Genomic DNA, 15,710 nt, shown 5'->3' with positions numbered 1-15,710 from the left:
TGTCATGTGACCATTAACCGAAATCAGAGAGCCGCGGACATGTGAATGTGATATAATAATTAATATTTCAATAAATTAACAAGTATTATAATTTTAAATGATTAAACTTAAAATCTTGAGAGACAAGATCATAATTTAGCTAACAAAAACGTTTGGTGCACTTTTCACCATGCAATCAATTCACCTTTAATCTAAACATTTCTTTTTGTTAAATATATTCAAGAAATCACATCATAATTTGGGCTCCAGAATGGCAGAGTTCAGATCACCTGTTTTGGGCGAGGGTCAGATCGCAGAAGCCTGCTCTTTATTTCCTCACATTAAGAAAAGTGTGAAAGTGTTTTCTGCAATTTTCTAGTGTTTCTGCATGAACACTCAACAGAAATCTCTCATTCTCGTTGGTCATGTGCAGAAACTTTGCTCTTGCGGTGTCGTATGGAGCCACTTTCCCAGTCCAGATCCTGATCGCACTGGTGGTCTTCACCAGATTCCTGAAGGTACGACTGCATGGCTTTGAGAACAGTCAGATTAGTGGCTGACCAATGGCAAACTCTTAAAATATTATAATGACTACACTGTAAACCCGAATAAGTTAGCAGAACTCAAAAAATTTAAGGCAATCGATTGCCTCAATTTTTTTAAGTTTTGAAATTCAAAGATTAAGTAAGCAGAACTGGCAGATTTTAAGTTTGTACTTAAACATTTCAAGTTGTGAACAAACTCCATCGCACACCTGCAGGTGATAGGTGCGTAGGATAACAAGGCCAATTAGGTAGGTCGTTTCAGCAGATAAGGAACTGATGAAGGTCGTGTGACCGAAACGTTGTGTTAATAAATATAGTTATAAAAGTTAAGAACAATTAAAATCAGAGTACACTATTTCATACACTTAACTTAAAACCTTCATGTAATCTCAATGTGAACACTTTCATTAGTATTAACTTATAGTTTTAACAAGCTAGTTTACTAACATACTATTATGTTATCATGCTAACAATAGTATGTTATACAGCACTTACTGCATGAGTGCAACAATATAAAGATTTTATTTGCTCTCAGATCAAGCCGCATGCACCACTTGTCACCATGATGGTAACTATCCTAAAACCAACATTAACAGAAATTCTTCTAAATTAGCATAACAAAACATTAATCAATACTCAATATCCCACTTAACATTAATCTTGCACACAAAAAAAAACATTATATTACGTTTAATTTTAGAATTTACTCTCTCATTCAAGTGCCATCGGCAAAGCATGCTGGGAAATAGACATCCCAGCAGTTTCAGTTAAACTTAAGTTTGTTTAAATTAAAATAAATCATTTCATAAAACTCAAAACAATGAAACAGTTCAGTTTACTTAAAATATATCAGTTCTGTGAACTTGAAAGAAAAAGAAAGTGCTAAATACTCATAAAAGTTCATTTGACTGAACTAATTAGTTTAATTTAAGTTTATTCATAAAACAGAAGAGACTCACAGCTAGAGTTTTGTAATTAATTATGTTAAATTCACTGTAAAATCAAATTAGTTAGACTTACTTAAAAAAGCATGCAAACCGATTGCCTTAAACAAACAAGCGAAATGGGAATAGTATGTTGTTCTGACAAATGCTTATTTAGTATACTTCACTTACACAAGAGTTCTAGCAACTAAAAAAGAACTGTAGAGAGTACTTGATAATTTACTTTAAAATGTAATTGCCAAGATTGTCACAAATATAGAGGGATTATATAAACCCAATTAAAAGTTTCATTAGTGTTAGCAACAAAATGATAAAAGATCATTAATTGACACGAAATATAGTTTTGTTATACATCATTCATTCATACATATATACATACATATATATATATATATATATATATATATATATATATATATATATATATACATATATATATTTATATATACCTTCTCTTCCTTTGAAACCAAATAACTGGTTCGCTGCATCAATGGGAACTTGAGAAGAGAATTACAATAGTATAAATGAAGTTCCAAGTGGCCAACCAAAGAGAACACAAAACATTTAGGAAAATCAACATCAGTTTATAAAGTCATATTATGTGATGTTGTCTCAAATATTCCAGTTATATTGACAATTCAACATTCAAGATGACTTTGGGAAACGAGTGAATGCAAACAGAGAAAGATAACTGCAGAAGTGGAGGAAATTAGTGAAAAGTCCATTAAGAATTTCCCCGCCTCGAGTTACCAATCAGTTAATCTTAACTTGGGTTTTCTAAGTTAACATAGTATGTGAATAGTACAGATTATAAGATTTTTACAATTAAGTTAAGACATTAAGTAAAGTTAACTAAAAAGTATCCGTTAGAATCACTGTTGGATTTAACAGTGTTGTGGGCTTTTAAAAAAAAAGTCTCAATATGTGTGTGTGTGTGTGTGTGTGTGTCAGCGCTGGAGCTCTAAGATCCCCCCCAGCATCCTCTGGGTGTCGTTGCTGTATGACGGCGTGGCCACCAGGGCGGCGCTGCGTCTGCTGCTGGTGCTTCTGTGTCTGCTCATCACGCTGCTCATGGCAGTGCTCAACATAGTGAGAAACCCCTGCACAAACACCAGCTCACGACCGACAGGACCGAGTCAGAGCAGCCGTCTTCACACTGCAATAAACATGACTGTACTGTAGCATAGAGGTGGAATGGAGAAGTTTACGATAGAATCACAAAATTAAGAATTTAACACTACAGGCAAAACTAATGTTTTTTTTTTATATACTGGTTAATTTGTCTTCCATATAATGTCTCATTTCACACTAGTGGAAGGATAAACTAAAATACACATTTAAGTGTTTAATTTATTACACTTAGATTTACTAACAGCTTGCTCAGCGCAAACCCTCTTTTGGCCTTAAAGTCCCCCTGTAGTCAATAATTATATCCCTTAAAACTCATCTTTGATCACCAAAATGACATATTTAAACGTTTGAAAAAAATTCTTCATGCCTTAAAATATCTTGAATGTAACTCAACACCCTTGCCTCATTTAGTATGCGCGGAGGTTCTATGAATATGCGAATGAGCCCCGCCTCCACTCACTCACTCAGCTCAGAGATCCACTGGTTGACGATCACACGTTGATCTGATTGGTTACAAGGTAGTTTGTGACGTCAGAAACACCAGCGATTTCAAAGCGTCTTTGGTTCACTGCAGTTTTAAGGAGGAAATACTCAGCAATGGTGTCGACTTATGAATTTACACATGGTTTGTCTTAAAACATATTAAAAACACCACATAGACACATAAACAACATTAAACCCTGGATTTTCACCACAGGGGTCTTTATGTTTTTTCAGCTAAGCTTATTATATATGCATTTGTAGGAGTTTCTCTTTCAGACGCAGTATTTATGGGAGGAGAGTATTTAAATGAATCATGCAAAGTGATTTACTAAGTTTTGCGCTTGTGAATTTACTGGTATTTGCTCTATTATTTAACGCCCAAAGAAAGCACATCTTAAAACAGCCTTGTTTAGTAAATCTGACCCTTTATCTTTTTGTGTCACTAAATTTAAGTTACAATACATATCATTAAAAATATTTTTTTCTCCACTACAGTAACACTTACATACACCAAAACTTACAGTTTTATTCATATCTATATTCTGAAGGTTTTTACTGAGGGGTTTGTTCATATATCAATCAACCTGATTTTTATAGCATTTTATTCCTAAAAACATGGTGAAAATGCGTTTTTCTGTCGGTCGACAGTATTTTCTGATTTATGGAGTGATAAAAAAAGAGATCAAAAATCCCCTCTATAAAAACCTCTAAGTCTAATATGTCAACAAAATCAAACAAGTATTTTGAATCTGGCTTTATCCAATATTCAAATTAATGTTCTGAAAATGTATACAAATTAATGCATATTTAATCAGATAATGCCTCGTTGCATATCTTAACATAACATTTCACAAAACTGATATCTATTAATGAAATATTTGTATAAGTTAGTTTATCATAATGCATCTAATTAGTTTTGACCATCACTGAAGAACTACAGCTACATTTCTGTTTGTAACTTTATTATGAAGGATCCTGTGTAGATAAGAGATACAGCTTTATGCTTTATTATAAGAAAATGAATGTCATTAAAATAGTTTTTTCTCCACTACAGTACAACTTACATACACCAAAACTTACAGTTTTATTCATATCTATATTCTGAAGGTTTTTACTGAGGGGTTTGTTCATATATCATTCAACCTGATTATTAGAGCATTTTATTCCAAAAACATGGTGAAAATGCGTTTTTCTGTCGTTCGACAGCGTTTTCTGATTTATGGAGTGATAAAAAGAGAAATCAAAAATCCCCTCGATAAAAACCTTTAACTCTAATATGTCAACAAAATTAAACAAAAACTTTGTAACAAATTAATGCATATTTAATTAGATAATGCCTCGTGCATTTTTTAACATAACATTTCACAAAACTGATATCTATTAATGAAATATTTTTATCAGTTAGTTTATCATAATGCATCTAATTAGTTTTGACCATCACTGAAGAACTACAGCTACATTTCTTGTAACTTTATTATGGGGGAAAAAGGATCCTGTGTAGATCATAGACACAGCTTTATTAAAACTAATTAGATGCATTTTGATAAACTAACTTATACAAATATTTCATTAATAGATATCAGTTTTGTGAAATGTTATGTTAAAATATGCAACGAGGCATTATCTAATTAAATATACAATCATTTGTATACATTTTCAGAACATAAATTGCTTTATTATAAGAAAATGAAATACACACAAATGATCTTCTGCCTTTTTATGTCTGTCTGCACAACCTCTTTAGTGTGTTTGTTTGCTTCGTAGGTTTTTATACCAGGCGATGACTGCTCAAATGTTTCCCACAATGCAACAGAATTGAACAATCTTAATCTCTACACTTTCCCGGTAAGCTTTACCATTATAAATGCCATTTGCATGAGTGTCGGTGTGATATTGATCGTATGTTACTGTGTCTCTGCAGTATTATCTGTACTGCTGTCTGCTGGCGATGCTGGGCGTGATGGTGTTCGTGCGCGTGTGTGTGTCTGTGAAAGTCTTCCTCCTGACGCTAGCGCTAGTGGTTTATCTCGCGCTCTTCTTGCACGTGTACGCGCCGCGCTCCGACTGCTACGTCAAACAGCTCTACGGCGACAACAGCACGTAAGACACACACACACACACACGTTTCTGTTTAACTATATATATAAAAAAAAAAATAGTACAACTAGTTAATACATTTGTACTGTAAAATAAAAAAAATTAGGGCTGGGCAATGATTAATCGCATCCAACATAAAAGTTTGTGTTTACATATAATATATGTGTGTGAACTGTGTATAATTATGTTGTATAAATAAATACACACACATGCATGCATATATTTAGGATAATATATATATATATATATATATATATATATATATATATATATATATATATATATATATATATATATATATATATATATATATATATATATATATATATATATATATATATATTAATATAAATAAGTATATATAAATATAGATATACAGTATATACATGCAAATATTTCTTCAATATATACATGCATGTGTGTGTATTTATATATACAACATAATTATACACAGTACACACACATATATTATATGTAAACACAAACTTTTATGTTGGATGCGATTAATCGTTGCCCAGCCCTAAAAAAATGTATGTGTATTAAAAATTATAACAATTTGCAATGATTTTTTATTTGATTTAATTGTGCATTAATTGTTGTTCTTGTTATATTAAATTATATAATTAAATATTATAATAATAATTATCATAATGATATAATGATATAATAATGATTCTAATAATGATATAAAAAAACAATAATGATTATTATTTTCTGATTTATCAGTTGTAATTCTTATAACAGTAATAAACGATTATAAGTTTAGTTTAAAATGTGTTAAAATTGGCAGCTGAATATATATTAATTTCATTCAGCATATTCTTCAGATTGAAACAAATATTCAGTGAGAAATATGTAGGTGGGACTTAATTTATTCATGAGGAGTTTGATCGAATGGTGTAAAATGTCTCTATTACAGACGGTTGAAAAATATCAAGGATTAGTGATGACAGAATATTAATATATTTTGACGAGGGATTATGAAGACAAACATTTTTTCTTTATTATAACGTCACTGATTAATCATTCATAATATGAGCGGCAACATGAAATAAGAAGGTAACAACCAGAGTCAATATTGATTTTAGGACTTTGGTGGGATGGACAGTCATGGTTCAGATGCTATTAGTATTTATACATTTATTTTGCATTGTAACTCTAAACGGTGCCCAGAAATACTGTGATTGTTGTACAATTTTAATAAGTTGAGTAAAAATCATTATTGACTGTGATATCTTACTGTGTGTGTTTCAGGCCGGGAGTTCTTAAGGAGCCCAAGATCATGGCCGGCATTTGGCTGGTCATTTTCTACTTGACTTCCCTTATTCTTGTGCGACAGGTAAGAGTGTGTGTGTGTGTGTGTGTGTGTGTGTGTGTGTGTGCGCGTGTGTGTGTGTGTGTGTGTGTGTGTGTGTGTGTGTGTGACTTAGTGTGTGTGTGAACACATATTTGGTTATGAGTCAGTTGCACTGAGTGTTGGGGAAGTTGTATAACAGTAATCCACTAGATGACTAACTACTTCTCGAAACGGAAGTTTTTGTCTTTATATGCGGCTTTTTCCTTTAGTTGTCAGGAATCATGTGTTTAAAGTCATACATTATGGTTTTTATTCATATTTTGAATGCTTTCTCTTTTTTGTAGCAATTTTTATTGTCTTTTAAATGTTACATATATATATATATATATATATATATATATATATATATATATATATATACAGTATGTGTGTGTGTATATATGAAGAGTTCAGATGCAAAAGCCTCTAATTTTCTTATAGAATGATCATTTTTATCAAGCTTGTATATTTAAGTTCAGTAATTTCACTTAAATGGCAATGAAGATTATCATTTAAGTGAAATTACTGAACTTAAATATACAAGCTTGATAAAAATGATTATTCTATAAGACAATTTCAAATGGCATTTAGAGGCTTTTGCATCTGAACTCTTCATATATATATATATATATATATATATATATATATATATATATATATATATATATATATATATATATATATATATTTTTTTTTCTGTTTTCATTTAAAATATTTTAAACTAAATAAAAGTGAGAGGTGTTGAGTTTGAAATATTTTATTTCAGTTAGTTTAAAAATATATATTTTGGTTTAATTTATTTTTGTTTTTTTTATTTCCAGTGTATAATTTGAGTTCTAGTGATATTTTAGCATCATTGAGATACTATTATAGTTTTTATTATTACTGTTTTGAATATGTTATTTTTATATTTCCTGTTTGCATTAAAGTTTTAGTAATTTTCTTTTTTGTCATTTTTAGTGGTTTTTAATGTATATATGATATATCATTATAGACATTAAAAGTTATTTTAACACATCAGTTTAAACTAAATGAACACAAGTCAAGTGGTGTAAAATAAGTCAAACAATTTATTTTTCCAGTCAAAGTATATTTTATTTCAACCATTGTTTCTCATGCTGACTACAGTGACCCTGCTCAGCTGAGTGTGTGTGTGTGTGTGTGTGATCTGTGTGTATACAGGATGAGTTGGGCTCTCGCACAGAGTTCCTGCTGGAGAAGTGTTTTAAAAAAGAGACGGACGAGATGGAGACGACGAAGAACGTGAACAGACTCCTCTTGCAGAATCTGTTGCCGGGACATGTCACTGAGTTCTTCATCGGCAAGGACGTCCCAAACCAGGTGACACACACACACACACACACACACACACACACACACACACACACACTCTCAGGTGTTCGTGATGAAGACCTCGAGCTCCACTGATGCCCTCTAGAGGCGGCAGAGTCCATTACACTCAATCTCCTCCAGTGCTTCTGTGTCTGCTGAGCGAGAGTTCATCGTTTATCGAGTAAAAGTCTTTTAGTGTAATTGTACAAGCGTCCTCCTTCAGCTCGAGCGTCACTAGTCTTTCTGTGTCAAATCTGCTCTGATTTTATCAAGGAAACGCACTTTGATATTGTTAGTAATATTTCAGCTGGACTGAAGCAGGTTTACTTGATTATCCAGACAACATTTATTATAAAAATCATGAGTATCAGATCTGATCATCATTGTATTGCATTAAATGATTTAAACCTACAGATCAGACTATAAGCATTTAAATATCATCTTACTAAGATAATATTATTGGCAGATATTGATATTTATATGCATTTTATGCTGAAGATCGCATTGATTTACATTACAAGCATCAGGATTTCATCTTACTGTTTGACCAAATTGCATATTTTTGCTCTGAATAAAATGAAGCTGTTTTTTATATATCAGACTATATGAGCCATAAAAACCTTGATACATAAAAAATGAAACTCAACAAAAACCACATATGAAAACTTTTTCCTTTTATATTTTGTCTGAAGGTTTAATAAATGGTTTCATTATATTACAATTATATACTAATATTTCATATGTCAGGCTTTACAAGGTTAAAACCTGGTGTTAACAGGGCTTAATTCTGTGATGTATCTGTGTGTGTGTGTGTTTCAGGACTTGTACAGCAAGTCGTGCGAGTGTGTGTGTGTTATGTTCGCGTCCGTGCCGCAGTTCTACAAAGAGTTTTACAACGAGAGCAGCATCAACAACAACGGGCTGGAGTGTCTTCGCTTCCTCAACGAGATCATCTCAGACTTTGACGAGGTGAATATCTCTTCATTCGTCTGTTTTATCGGTTTAATCTTTTACACCGACCCGTCACACAATGTGTTTTCCTCTCACAGCTCCTTAACAAGCCAAAATTCAGCGCGGTAGAAAAGATCAAGACCATCGGGAGCACTTACATGGCGGCCGCCGGACTGACCAATCCTGCCAAAACTGAGGAGCAACTAGTGAGTAGCGAGCGAATCTAAATCTATGGTGTCCCCAGAGTGTGTCTGTGAAATTTCAGCTCAAACTTATTTATTACAGCTTGGCAAATTTGCCTCTTTTTGGGTGTGAGCAAAAACTTGCCGTTTTTGTGTGTGTCCCTTTAAATGCAAATGAGCTTTAGCTCCGCCTCGGTTCAGAAGAGGGCGGAGTCTTTACACGAGCTTCAGAAACTCCGGCAATAACAGAACAGGCCAATCTCCCTCATCCAGAATCCCAGAATAACCAGCATACATGCCAACCCTCACGATTTTTCCGGGAGACTCCCGAATTTCAAAGCCCCTCCCGAAAAGCTCCCGGACCGACCTTTCTCCCGAATTTCTCCCGATTTCCACCCGGACAACAATATTGCTACACCATCCGTCACTGGGCGCCGTTTCAGACCAAACGGTTGCGCTCCCATGGCGTCTGTCGTTGCTATGCAACCAAACTGCGCTCTCCATGATGACGACGAAGAAGTATCAGCGAAGGCTTAATTGATTCCTAGCCCTCGCATTAGCTTTACTACTAGATATATTTCTGGAGATGAGAAGGAAAAACCCGCCTGGAAAAACTAGCGCACGTTGCTTCCATTATGAGTGCTCACCGCGGCCGCGCGCCTACGGTTGAAATAACGACCTTGAGCGCGGAAAAGACGCGATATGTGAACGGCCCCTAGTCTGAAATGAAAGGCAAGAACAGCTATTTATTTGGCTTGAGACTGTTACATGAAAATTTAAAAATGAAATGTCATAATTATAATGTTTTGAGAGTTTACCTATGTAATTGTTGCATTAGGCTATGAATTAATAAATGTTTATTGATAAGATCTAGCTATTTCATGTCTTTTCATCCCCCCCCCCCGTTCCTTTTGAATATCTCCCTAATTCTGAGGTCTTAAGGTTGGCAAGTATGATAACCAGTAGCGAGTGCAGCCTTACGGAGAGACTCAGGAAGAGCTTCTGAATGTTAGCGGAGACATTTCTGTAGTTGTTGTGGAGTTACACTGATCATCTCATCATCTTGTTGATCTTCTCCACAAGTGTCCACAGTTCCTGAGGTCTTGATAAGACAGCGGTGACATGTTCTGGTCAATAGTGTTCAGTGCTCGTCTGTGCTCAACCACAGAACAGCTTCAGGCTCTGCTGGATCTTCATCAGTGCGTTAGAACTGGTCTCTGTTGTCGCTTGTGGAACCAAATGTCGGCTGGTGGGTGTAAACGTGCAGATTAAGGGCCGGGAATATTATAATAAGATCCTCTTCATACGTCAGAAGGAGAGCGTAATCTGACCGGCTTATTTTATAACATGCTTGCAGAGAAAGGCTCACCAGAACACAGTTACTGGGTTTTACTTTTCACGTTTACTGTGTTGGTAGAAGCACCGATTATAGCACTTACACACAGAGAAACTCAGATTTTCATGATATGTCCCCTTTAAAGGGCATTGTAAATCCACATGGTGAGTTTTCATCAGTTTTGTGCATCTACAGCTCTGCGACATGTCGTGCAATCACATTCGCAGCATGTTGGACTTCGCCATCGCTCTGATGGGGAGACTGGAAAACATCAACACACACTCGTTCAACAGCTTCAAACTGAGGATCGGTAACACACACTGCATATTTATGACTTATACACACATCATTTCAACCTTTCGAACGATCAGATTGTGGACTGATCTGTTTATCCAGCATAAATGTGAGACTGGTGTTGTGTTGTGTCCAGGGATAAACCACGGCCCAGTGATCGCGGGCGTCATCGGCGCTCATAAACCTCAGTATGACATCTGGGGGAACACGGTAAACGTGGCCAGCCGCATGGACAGCACTGGAGTCCTGGATAAGATACAGGTGATGCATCTGTACACCTGTCGAAACATCGAAACGTCAATCTCTCTCACACACACACACACAATTATAGCTGCATAATTTATCCAATTGTCTCTATAATATGCAGAAGCAGAAAACAGGAATAAAGCGAGTATCTGCTTTATAGGCCAAACCTGAGAAAATGGCACATCTGGGAAAAATTTGAATTTCGACAGAATGAAAGCCTCTTAAAACAGATTGCATCATTTTACAGTTAAATGGTCCTGGGGTTTCAATGGGGACATTTGTGTTCCACTAGTGCAAAATAGATTTTTTTTTTTTAAAGGAAATGGGGATGAAATAGTACAATTCCAATAAAAAAACACACCTGTGCCAAAATGTATGCAGTCGGCACTAACACAGGCAAAACAATAAATAAAAAAAACCTGAAAAAGACAAAAATGTCCATAATTAGGATGCACAAGGGTTAATGCATGAATGTTTCGTCTCTCTATGGAAGTAAAATAATGCCGAATGTTTTTGAAACAAAAAAAGCGTGTTGAATTGGCTTGAATTTTTATGGGCTGAAATTCAAAATTCCAAAATATTCGCTTCCTCAATTATGGATCTGTACTCTACTGCTATTCCTGCAGTTCCGGATGTGAAACTGAATTTTCTGTCGAATTTGAACCTCTGAACTTGTGGAAGCGAATATGTAAAGTGAAGAGTATTTTTAAACAGAATGAATATTTTGGAAGTTAAATCTGAAAGGTGAATATGGATTATTGAATGTGTGTGTGTGTGTGTGTGAAATGTTTTGAATTAGAAATATTTACAGCTTAAATATATGAATTTCAGCCCATTAAACTGCAAGCCCTAAAAATACAATGCATTCAAATGCATTCATGGTTAATGCATTGCATTTTTTTTTTTTTTAAGTAGTGCAATTCAACAAGCTTTTTTGTTTCAAAAACATTTGCCATTATTTTACTTCCATAGATCTCTATAAAGTAAATAAATAAAAGCATATTTTGTTACCTTTTGTTACTTGGAAGATGTTTTTCCCATCATCGCTGATCATTTCCCAGAACATTCAGCATCTGGTTTATATTCGCCATCTCAAACATATTCTCAAAACTATCGTTTTCAACGTCTTCAAAATCAATATTCTGATCCCTGACCGCTTCTTCAGGTCCACCGTGACACTAATATTTGATTGGGATAAAATAGTTGCTCAAACTTGAGCCATTTCAGGTTTTGCTGAGGATATTATTTTGTTTTATGCCTGGGGTAATTATGTACGTTATCGTAATGTATGAGACATCGCCACCTTGAGGAATAAAGCTGAAGTGCACATATTGAGTCAATAGCGATTAAATTATTGTTGCGCAGAAAAAAAAAAACACTATTACATACCGCGGGTCACTAGCGACCCGATACACTTTTTATGAAAAAATTATTTGACAACAGGCATTCTTTTATAATACTTCTTTTTTTTTTTTTTTTAGGAATGCACGATATATCGGCCACCATATTGGCATTGGCCGATATATTAAAGCCAATAAATAATGTAGTATTTCCTTCAGCTGAGACTCTTCAGATGCGCACTGTTCAACATGATGGTTTTGAATCGCTTGAAATATGATTGAAATCACTTAAAAAAAGGAAAATACAGCAAATTAGTGCAAGTCTGTCATATCGGCTACATAAAGTTATCATGAGAACATTATAATTGTGTGTGTGAGAAGTGGATTTTAATGGTGAGATTTTTGTGTTTGTAATCAGGCTCTCAAAAATTATATAAAAATGTGGATTTAGATTTATCTGCCAATATATCGGTTATCGGCTTTCAAATATAAAAAAATGATCGGTTATCGTATCGGCCAAAATGTTCATATCGGTGCATTCCTAATTTTTTCTTGCTTTATGTTCAACAAAAATAAAATAAAACATATGATAGCATAATACTTGAACACACCTGACGCCATAAACACTCGAAAATACGAACTTCCCCAGAAGGACTTGAACTAATTTAATTAAATGAATAAGGTATTAAATCAGTGTGTTGTTTGTTGTCTTCTCAGGTGACGGAGGAAACCGCACATGTGGCTCAAACGCTGGGCTATGATGTCACTCAGAGAGGAGTGGTCAACGTCAAGGGCAAAGGTCAACTGACCACGTACTTCATCGACACGGAGCAAATGCTGAAGACCACGTTATCAATGAAAGCTTGAAACATCAATCCGACATGTTATAACTTGAGATCCTTAGTGTTCCACTAAGGTCCTTTACGACAGGTGTGTTCACATCGGAGTTCGCAATGTAATGCTGTGGGTCCGTAGAAGAGTTTAGAGGAAAACAGTGTCAAAATAAGCAATAAAAAAATGTAATTAAATATAAAAAAAAATTAAAAAAAGTGAAAAGTTGGATTAAAATAAATATACTGTGAATGTTAGTGGTGGCTGAAATAGTTAGCACTTAACTAATTCAAGTACTTTTAAAAATGAAGGAAGATTAAAGTTAACTATTTTGTTTGTTCTTTTTGAAAATGTCTTCTTTCTGATAATCTATTTTTTTAAATAACGTAAAGTGTAAATTCTATAAATTTCCAAGGTGTTGAGTTTAGTTTTATATTGAATATGTGTATTATCTTTCACTTATGCACTTATTTATTAATGTTTGTTATTATGTATTTAAAATTTTGTATGTTCAATTTATGTGAAAAGTGTATATAAACATTTTCATTAAAAAAACTGCTCTTTGTTGTGTTTAAACTTTAACCATGTGACCGAGCTGACTAGAAAATGACTGGCTTTTAAAAGGGTGATACTCACAAAATTAAAATATATTTTTTATTTCTAATTGATAAGGAGAATTTTATGAAATCCCATTTAACCTGGGAGGAAATATACAGCCTATATCAACGCAGAAGTCATGCAAGTAAACGCAGAAACTATTATAATTTTTCCTGCCGTCTCATCTTTTCCCATCACTTAAGGTTTGGTTAATATCTTTAATATACAATTTCACAAGCTATCTTGAACGAACAGAGGCATGGTCTGAGATAATAGTGAAATATTTACCGGCGTCGCATTCTCGGAAGATGAAGAAAATATCCGTCAAATGAAAAACAAAAAGTAATTTCTTCACCAAAATACAAACCGCCACAGTGGAATTTCCCTCAGAACGAAGCCCCGCCCATCGTTCGCTGCCCAAACGATCTGATTGGTCCGCGCAACCGTCCGTCATCTCTCTTCCTGCTTGTGAAAGTGAGGTATTATTGTGTTTTCTGAGCGATAAAGTGTCGCACTTTAAATCGAGGTGATGACTTTGTCGGTAAGTTAGCGTTTGTTGTCTGTTTCAATATGTTTAAAATCAAAACGATGTTATCACCGAGAAACAAATCGCCAGGTGTGTTTAAACAGGTTTAATATTGGAGGAAATGTTTTGCTTTACTTTCCACGTAGTTTGTCCTGTATGAAAAGCGATTCGATTCAAACTTTGTTTTATGGTCGATCGATAGGCTACTATTTTATTCAGTTTGTCAAATGAAACGTCACGTGTTCTGTGATGGAACAGATTTAATTGTTATTACTCGCTGTACGTGTTTCGTGCACGCGCAGATCCGGGGGTCTTCACATCACTATGTCCGGCGACGCGCATCACAGTAGGAGGCGACGCCCCCCTAAAATGTTCATGGTCGCGTCCGACTATCGAGTGCAGGACCAGCTAGAAGGAACCATTCGCCTGCAGCGGGGGCAGCTGTGTGTGGAGCAGGAGGGGGGAGGAGCAGGACACAGGGGTGGAAGAGGAGAATACCTGTGGGTGAAGGTAAGAGAGGAATGTGTGTGGAGGTGTGTTCCCGCCACCTAACAAAATAAACAGGTCATTGCAACTTTTATCTCACGAATCTGACTTTATTTCCCCCTCACAATTGCGAGTTCATATCTCACAATCCTGCATTTTTTTCTCACAATTGCAATTTTATATTGCAAATGCAGGTTGTAAACTTATTGTGAGTTTTACAAACACGTTTTTCTTGGATTTAAGAGTTTTTTTCTCCTTTACATCTGTTTTTATATTTTTTTTATAAAAAAAATGTTGTTGTTGTTGTTGTTGCTGTTGTTAATAAAATTGGTAATTGCGACTTTATCTTCCACTTCCGACTTTTTCTTGGAATTCTGAGTTTGCATAAAAAATATAAAAAGGTAGGCTAATTGTGACTTTTATCACAATTCTTTGATTTTTCGCTTCTTAAAATTTACGTAATTTCTATTTTGCAATTCTGACTCTTTTTTATGTATTTGCGAAATATTAAATAGAGAGGAAAACCCCAAAAGAAGTCAGAATTCAGAGAAACAAGCCTAAACTCAGAATTGCAAGAAAAAGGTCAGAACTGTGAGATAAAAAGTTCGCCCACGTTTGATGTTTTTCAGTGTGTGTGTCAGGAATAACCACGTGTGCTCTGTTTATCTGTCACTATCTCCTGAAGCCATCTTGTGGTGTCCTCTGGTGTGTCAGGGCCACGTGTTTCAGACCTCAGAGTGTGTGTGTGTGTGTGTGTGTGTGTGTGTGTGTGTCAGGTGATTGACAGCGGGTGTGTGGTGAAGGTGAAGCGTGAGGTGCTCAGTGAAGTGGCCCCTGACCTCTCGTGTGTGTGTGTGTGTGTGTGTGTGTGTGTGTGTGTGTGTCAGGTGATTGACAGCGGGTGTGTGGTGAAGGTGGAGCGTGAGGTGCTCAGTGAAGTGGCCCCTGACCTCTCGTGTGTGTGTGTGTGTGTGTGTGTGTGTGTGTGTGTGTGTGTGTGTCAGGTGATTGACAGCGGGGGTGTGGTGAAGGTGGAGCGTGAGGTGCTCAGTGAAGTGGCCCCTGACCTCTCGT

General features: G+C 35.2%; 2 protein-coding genes across 2 annotated transcripts in view; both read left to right on the top strand.

Moving 5' to 3' along the window:
- Positions 1-13,575, top strand: part of LOC308685499 (adenylate cyclase type 4) — a 35,244-nt gene extending 21,669 nt beyond the window's left edge. Inside the window, exons 16-26 of the mRNA XM_081357299.1 lie at positions 413-497; positions 2,420-2,557; positions 4,847-4,927; positions 5,004-5,182; positions 6,434-6,518; positions 7,698-7,856; positions 8,667-8,816; positions 8,897-9,004; positions 10,512-10,626; positions 10,747-10,871; positions 12,914-13,575. Of these exons, the coding sequence (XP_081213425.1) occupies positions 413-497; positions 2,420-2,557; positions 4,847-4,927; positions 5,004-5,182; positions 6,434-6,518; positions 7,698-7,856; positions 8,667-8,816; positions 8,897-9,004; positions 10,512-10,626; positions 10,747-10,871; positions 12,914-13,063 (1,375 nt within the window). The 3' untranslated portion in view covers positions 13,064-13,575. The remainder of the gene's footprint in view (positions 1-412; positions 498-2,419; positions 2,558-4,846; positions 4,928-5,003; positions 5,183-6,433; positions 6,519-7,697; positions 7,857-8,666; positions 8,817-8,896; positions 9,005-10,511; positions 10,627-10,746; positions 10,872-12,913) is intronic.
- Positions 13,576-14,080: 505 nt separating this feature from the next.
- Positions 14,081-15,710, top strand: part of cyld3 (cylindromatosis (turban tumor syndrome) 3) — a 35,810-nt gene continuing 34,180 nt past the window's right edge. Inside the window, exons 1-2 of the mRNA XM_081357285.1 lie at positions 14,081-14,165; positions 14,453-14,660. Of these exons, the coding sequence (XP_081213411.1) occupies positions 14,475-14,660 (186 nt within the window). The 5' untranslated portion in view covers positions 14,081-14,165; positions 14,453-14,474. The remainder of the gene's footprint in view (positions 14,166-14,452; positions 14,661-15,710) is intronic.

Source organism: Scardinius erythrophthalmus (assembly GCF_964197995.2).
Source record: "Scardinius erythrophthalmus genome assembly, chromosome: 2".
NCBI lineage: Eukaryota > Metazoa > Chordata > Actinopteri > Cypriniformes > Leuciscidae > Scardinius > Scardinius erythrophthalmus.
The sequence above is the reverse complement of the archived record's forward strand: the minus strand, read 5'-3'. Positions and strand labels throughout refer to the sequence as shown.